The sequence below is a fragment of the Sinocyclocheilus rhinocerous genome, unplaced genomic scaffold (genome assembly GCF_001515625.1).
Source record: "Sinocyclocheilus rhinocerous isolate Xijiao unplaced genomic scaffold, SAMN03320098_v1.1 scaffold28, whole genome shotgun sequence".
Classification (NCBI taxonomy): domain Eukaryota; kingdom Metazoa; phylum Chordata; class Actinopteri; order Cypriniformes; family Cyprinidae; genus Sinocyclocheilus; species Sinocyclocheilus rhinocerous.
Genome location: NW_015652416.1, coordinates 2,881,226 through 2,887,851, shown reverse-complemented (window position 1 = coordinate 2,887,851; position 6,626 = coordinate 2,881,226). Strand labels below are relative to the sequence as shown.

The window sequence follows — 6,626 nt, the reverse complement described above, 5'->3', positions numbered from 1 at the left end:
TTTCATTCGCGTTAAAAGAGGACGTTTGCAGAGGGGTAAGGAGTACCTAAAAACCATACTTGAGTAAAAGTACAGATACCTTACAGTGAAAATTACTCCACTACACGTTACAAGTCACCAATTCCAAAACAACTTGAGTAAAAGTCTTAGAGTATCTGATTTTAACAGTACTTAAGTATTTTACTAAATATAGGCTCAAAGATGCACTAGTCAAAGAGACATGCCAGTGAAAAACTGTAACGTTGTGGAGAAGCTGCGGAAAACAGGCAGAGGCAAGGATCTATGTGCTGGTATTTCATGGAAAAACTAGAACAAACAATAAGGCAAAAACCAAAGGGAACAAAGAACAGAATGACTGGCAAACAGACAACCATTACATTCAACAACTCTCAAGGAACTAAAGAAAAACTAGGACTATATACACACAGGGGCTAACAAGCTTAACAAGATAAGACACACCTGGGGAGACTGATCAAGGGAAACCAATGAACAAACGGACTACAAACTGACTACAAACACCACGGGAGACAGGAAGTGACATAAAAGTCCAGGGCAAGGCACAGAGAATATGAAACAAAAACAAGAAAAGAGTTGATTTGTGATATTTTCTAAAACCAAACGTTTATTTTCTAAAACCAAAATAAAACTGAACACCTCAAAATAACAAAACAAACAAACAAAAAACAATATCTTTCAAAAAGGTCTCTTCAGTATAATGGATAAATAAAATAATGTTAAGTAAAATTAAAAAGCCGAAGCCTTCTTACACTGGCTGTGCTGGTTTGTGCCTCATTGCCGGCTGCAGTCATGTCCTCATCTCATATATAAAACACCTCTGATTCACAAATACTTGCTAAAGGAACTCGCATTCACTTAAAGTAGCCTTGTTGACAAGTTTGGGTGAGTAAGGGCAAAACGCACAAGATGCAGTACTTTCAGTGACCTGTAATAGGCAGTATCACGTCTTTTGTAGCAGAAATAAACTGCTGCAGAAAAAGCTAGGTCCATGCAAAATGTAATGTGTAACTGCAACACTCATTTCAAATGTAGTGGAGTAAAGAGTACAGATACTCATTCAAAAATGTAGTGAAGTAAAGAGTAAAAGTTGCTAATATCTTTGATACTCAGTACAACTACAAAGTACCCGAAAAGATATTCAAGTACAGTAACTAATTACATTTACTCCAATACATTACACCTCTGTTAAATTGTGACATATGAAACGGCATGTGAAGCCTTGCTCTGATCTGACATTTATTAGAAGTACTCTTAACCTGAAATCACAGTCCAAAATTTTTGTTAAAATCTACCTTGTCTGCATGTTTGCTAGTGTAGTTTTATTACAGACATATTAAGAGCTTTTTGAACTAGGCGTTTGAACCCGACATAAAAACCATTTGAGAAAATACATAATTGTGTAACTGGACTTTTGACTCAAACTCCTATAATTACAGAGATAAGGTAGCCTATGGCCTTTGTGCCAGATTCCATCTGTGACACCTGCCCTACGTATAAACACAAATATTTTACACGTAAATACGTCAAATTCAATATATATTCTAGAATTTTATGATCTATACAATAACGTTTATTTTCACAGTATAAAGTGGGGCTTACAGAGACTTTCGTTTTTGCGATATTATGAGTCACGAGTTTCTCTTTAACAGGGAGTGGCGTCCAAAAACTGACGCGTGCGTGATGTAGCTCCTCCCAACACAAATATACTCAAAGCTTAGCTCGACGAAAACAAGGAAGTAAGACGAGGAACTTTGAGTAAACCTTATATTTATTGTCATATAAACGCAGAATTCGGTCTGTTGAAATTCTCGTCCCGTAGAATATATTATCTACAGTGAAGAACAATGAACAACAAAGGTAAATACACGATCACCTCCGCTCTTCTGCTATTTTGCTTAGCCGCTTCCTAGCAACTACCAATGGAGTTAGCCAGCATAACTGACTTACATAACAAACGACTTTACGCACTGAACTCTTATTGATTATGTGCCAAAAACATCTGTCATCGACTATCTCCTGACGGACACTGTAATATTTAACGCGGTAGTGTCTTGTTTAGCGGACTGGGTAATGTTTTGGATTGAAAACGGGTAAAGGGAGATTAGCTTGGCTGCTACAGCGCGATGACGTGATCGGAAAGGTGACCTCATTAAGAAAGCGAGACGCTCACAGCATCAGTTTAATCATTAAATTAATCTAATTTAAAAGTGTTTCGTCGATATACTGTGAGGTATTTATTCAAGAACCGTTTGTCTTATTTTTTCTATCGTAATTTAGCCGTCAGTGAAGACTGGCCTTTTTGTCTCTCGTTTGTTTGTGTGTGGCTTAATGTCATTTATTGTAATACGTTTCCACATCCATATGTGCGACCCTAGACCACAAACCCAGTCTTAAGTGTCAATTTTTCGAAATTGAGATTATACATCAATCGTAAAGCTGAATAAATAAGCTTTCCATTGATGTATGGTTTGTTAGGATAGGACAATATTTGGCCGAGACACAACTATTTGAAAATCTGGAATCTGAGGGTGCAAAGAAATCAAAATATTGTGAAAACATTGAACATTGTCCAAATGAAGTCCTTGGCAATGCATATTACTAATCAAAAATGTTGATAAAGTTTTGATATATTTATGGTAGGAAATTTACAAAATATCTTCATGGAACATGATCTTTACTTAATATTCTAATGATTTTTGGCAAAAAAAAGAAAAATCGATCATTTTGACCCATACAATGTATTTTTTGGCTATTGCTACAAACATACCTGTGCAACTTGAGACTGGTTTTGTGGTCCAGGGTCACATATTTCTTATAGAAAGTCATTTGTCAATAATCATTTCTGTTTTGGTCAATATCACAAAACCTTTTAGAAAACATGTCTGGGTCACTTCAAAATTATTTTTATTCTTTTGGCAATATATTTTAATTTTTTTAATTTAATCCACATATCAAGCCTGTCTACTCTAGTTTAAGGAAAACCGCTGAATGGTTTATCTTGGTCAATATCTTTAGTACAAAACCAAAATATTGCTGGCTACTTTACAGTAAATCAACTTAAGATTCAGTTGTGATATTAATATTAAACCATTACCTGTCTTTTTTTTTTCTCCATGCAGGTTCATATCCACAATCTGTTTACCCTCAGCAGAGCACAGCACCCGTTTATCCGCCTGCTATGCAAATCCCTCCTCAGGTGTCTGCATATCCAGATGCCCCTCCTCCATACTCTGAGGTAACCAGTATGAGGTTACTCATTATGTCAATGTACAATATCCCATTAAAGCATTCAAGTGGGTCTTTTTACAATGTCACATTTTAATCTAGTACTATATAAAAAAACAACTTGTTTTGGAAGCACTTCAGAAGCATTTTCAAAAATTTATGTTTCATTACTCAAGACTGCATGCTAAAGATTCCCGCTAAAGATTCTTCTGAGAACATGAATCATTTTTGGAAAATGCGCTTGATGAATCATCTGTTGTGATGCAAGTGCCACCTCTCAGACAGACAAAGGCAATTTTAGCAATTAATTTGTCAACATGAAACTCCCAGAGGAAAGAGGTATTCTATCTAGTATGATAGATTTATAGCAAATTAATAAAGTAAAATGAAGCAATAAGTCAGAAGAGGCTGTTCATTAAACAGTTTTAAAACCTTAATAAAAACCCTTAATTATTTTATATAAAATTGCACGAAAAGTGATGTAATAAAAGATATCACTGTTTGATAAAATGTTAATTTCATTAACTATAACTTTAGGCTATTATACGGTTGCAGATGTGTGTTTACCTGCATTTTAAAATGGCTTTGAGTGCAGCTAATTAAAAAAAAAAACTTTTTATATAAATTCTGTGTTTATTCCATACAAAAAATGGTTACAATAATTTACGGTTTCAAATTTTGAAATGTTTCCCCCTCGCAGGTTTATCAGCCCAGGTATATGGCTCCTCCCCCAGCCCCTGGACAGATGCCCCAAATGACCTCAGCTTACCCTGGTACTCAGATGTACATGCCCATGCATGCTCAGACTGTGCCAATGGGGGCCATGGCCCCAAATGTCCCAATGGCATATTATCCGATGGGGCCCATGTACCCCACTGGTTCCACCCTCATGGTGGAAGGCGGATTTGATGCTGGAGCTCGCTTTGGGCCTGGCACCAGTGCTTCCATTCCTGTGAGTATTCCCAGTAAACATCTAGGAAGTACTATGCATTTAGCAGCCTACAATTAAGGGAATAGTTCACCAAAAAAACGGAAATTTGCTAAAAATCTACTCACTCTCAGGCCATCCAAGATGTAGATGAGTTTGTATCTTCATCAGAACAGATTTGTAAAAAATGTGGCTTTATATCACTTGCTCACCAATGGATCCTCTGCAGTGAATGGGTGCCGTCAGAATGAGGGTGATAAAATTACAATAATCCTCATGACTCCAGTCCATCAATTAATGGCTTGTGAAGTGAAAAGCTGTGTGTTTGTAAGAAACAAATCCATCATTAAGATATTTTAATTTCAAACCTTTGCTTCCAGCTAAATACGAGTCCTTAATTATTAATAACGCCTCCAGTGAAAAAGTTGTCTTGTCTGAATAAGGAGGGAAATATGCACAGATCAAGCACAGTTTACAAGCAAAAATAGTTCTGTGGATTTTGATGTGAGAGGACAACAGGAGATGTACTTTTTCGCTGGAGGAAGCATTATTATCATATTTTTGTCAGACACAATGGTTTAGTTAAAACATCTTAATGGATTTGTTTGTACAAACATGCAGCTTTTCACAAGATGTTAATTGATGGACTGTAATCTTTTATCAGCTGTTTGAACTCTCATTCTGAGATGTGATGAAATTCTAAATATCTCCAATTTTTTTTCAATGTAGAAACTATCTATATATCTTGGATGGCCTGATAGTGAATACATTTTCACCAAATTTTCATTTTTGGGGTATTTATTCCTTTAAGCAAATCCAGTTGATGTTGCAGGACCTATTCTGATTTGATTTATTGAGATGTGGGACAAACCATTTTTTGTTTATTAGTTATTTAAGATGTATTTAACCATGTCATCATAATATGTTAAGAAATTATTTAGGATTTTTAGATTATTTCCTTCATTTTGTACAAAATCAGGAAAATTATGTGATATGGAAAAAAAAAATGTTTTCAACAAAGTCAGCTGTCAACCTGTAAGACTTTTTCGTGAGAATTATTTTATGAAAATAGAAGTAGGAGGTTGCACTAAACATGTTTACACATTAATAAAAAAAAAACAACAACATCACAATGTGTGTTTTTTTCACACTTCTGTAGCCTGTTTTGTCCCTTAACTCAACAGTCCACAGTACTCAGTGTGAAATTCCTTTCAGGTTCAGTCTGTTCTGAGATATTATAAGTTATGACTTCACATTTTCTCTTGGCATAGATGTGCCTGAAAATGTAGCTGATGAAATATGTATTTGATTTACATATTTCTCTTCACATTCAAGCCTCCACCTCCTGGACACCTCCCTAGCGCGGCTCAGATGGCAGCCATGCAAGGTGCAAATGTGGTGATGTCACAACGTAAGGGCAACTTTTTCATGGGCGGCTCCAGCGGCGGTTACACCATCTGGTAACAGTGAGCACCCAACTGGGCCTGGACCGAAGCCCTCCTTCCTTCTCCCTGGTTCCCTTTACCTGTTCTCCCACCCCTGCCTCCTTTGGGGCTGCTTGGCTAAGCCACAATACTGATTTAATCTAATGGAATGTAATATTTTAGAGCCCCTTACTCAAGGTACAATACGCCGCTGTTGATATAATTGTGTAATATCGCAATTACATAATGTATAACACAATTATTGCGTATTCACAATTAAAAAGCGCATGATAATTGTAAGTTGGAACTTCTAGTGATCATATGTCATCTACCATATTTATCGGTTGGCTAATTTAGAGAGTAAACAACTTTGAAGGTGAAGACCAGGTCATTTTTACCTTTACTGACTCTTACAACTTCATTTTTACAGTACATTTTCTAGTTTGTGGTCGTCTTCTTGAGCCAGAGATCATGCCAAGAGAGCTGCCGAGTCAGTTTGATCATCAAGTAGCTATGCACTTGAAACGTTCTCTTTGAATAGTATGCTTAACTACGCCTTTCATTCATATTATTAAGGTCTTGTCAGATATGTAAAATGCAGATTTAAGCACTCTTAATCAAAGAAAAAGATGTGTTTACAACTTCAAACAGTGGCGGCGTATCGTACCTTTGGGCAAGCTTATATAAATATTATCAGGTGCCAAAACTGCACCATTATTTAAAAGCAAAGGAATTTACATATGAATGAACCTAAATGCAGTAAAAGAGAGAGTGAACAAGATTAGCTAAACTGGTTCAGAAAAGTAGGATTTTGTTTTTTTTCTCAATATATTCCCTCCAATGTCGGATACCCAGAGCTGTACATTTAGCCGTTTCACTTAGCTTAGCGTGTGTTATGTGTGTTCCAGCTATATGTGCTTCTAGACAAAATTTTTAGCATTTTCCACAAAGGTAAAGTTGTTTACAGAGGTCAGGGCTTAATCAAGAGACAACTTAATTTCAGTATTTTAAACGATTTGGCACATCAAGCT

The 6,626-nt window shown here is 36.2% G+C and overlaps 1 protein-coding gene across 1 annotated transcript; it reads left to right on the top strand.

Annotated features, from left to right (window-relative positions):
- The first annotated feature begins 1,687 nt into the window (after positions 1 to 1,687).
- On the top strand, positions 1,688 to 6,620 carry LOC107715036 (DAZ-associated protein 2-like). Its single transcript, XM_016521075.1, has 4 exons — positions 1,688 to 1,875; positions 3,138 to 3,253; positions 3,944 to 4,195; positions 5,507 to 6,620. The coding sequence occupies exons 1-4, from the start codon at positions 1,863 to 1,865 to the stop codon at positions 5,633 to 5,635; spliced, it is 510 nt and encodes a 169-aa protein (XP_016376561.1). The 5' UTR covers positions 1,688 to 1,862; the 3' UTR covers positions 5,636 to 6,620.
- The last annotated feature ends 6 nt before the right edge of the window (positions 6,621 to 6,626 follow it).

Coding starts and splice junctions, on each gene's coding strand:
- LOC107715036 (XM_016521075.1), top strand. Junction 3,254..3,943: donor CCCCTCCTCCATACTCTGAG/GTAACCAGTATG, acceptor TCCCCCTCGCAG/GTTTATCAGCCCAGGTATAT. Junction 4,196..5,506: donor GCACCAGTGCTTCCATTCCT/GTGAGTATTCCC, acceptor TTCACATTCAAG/CCTCCACCTCCTGGACACCT.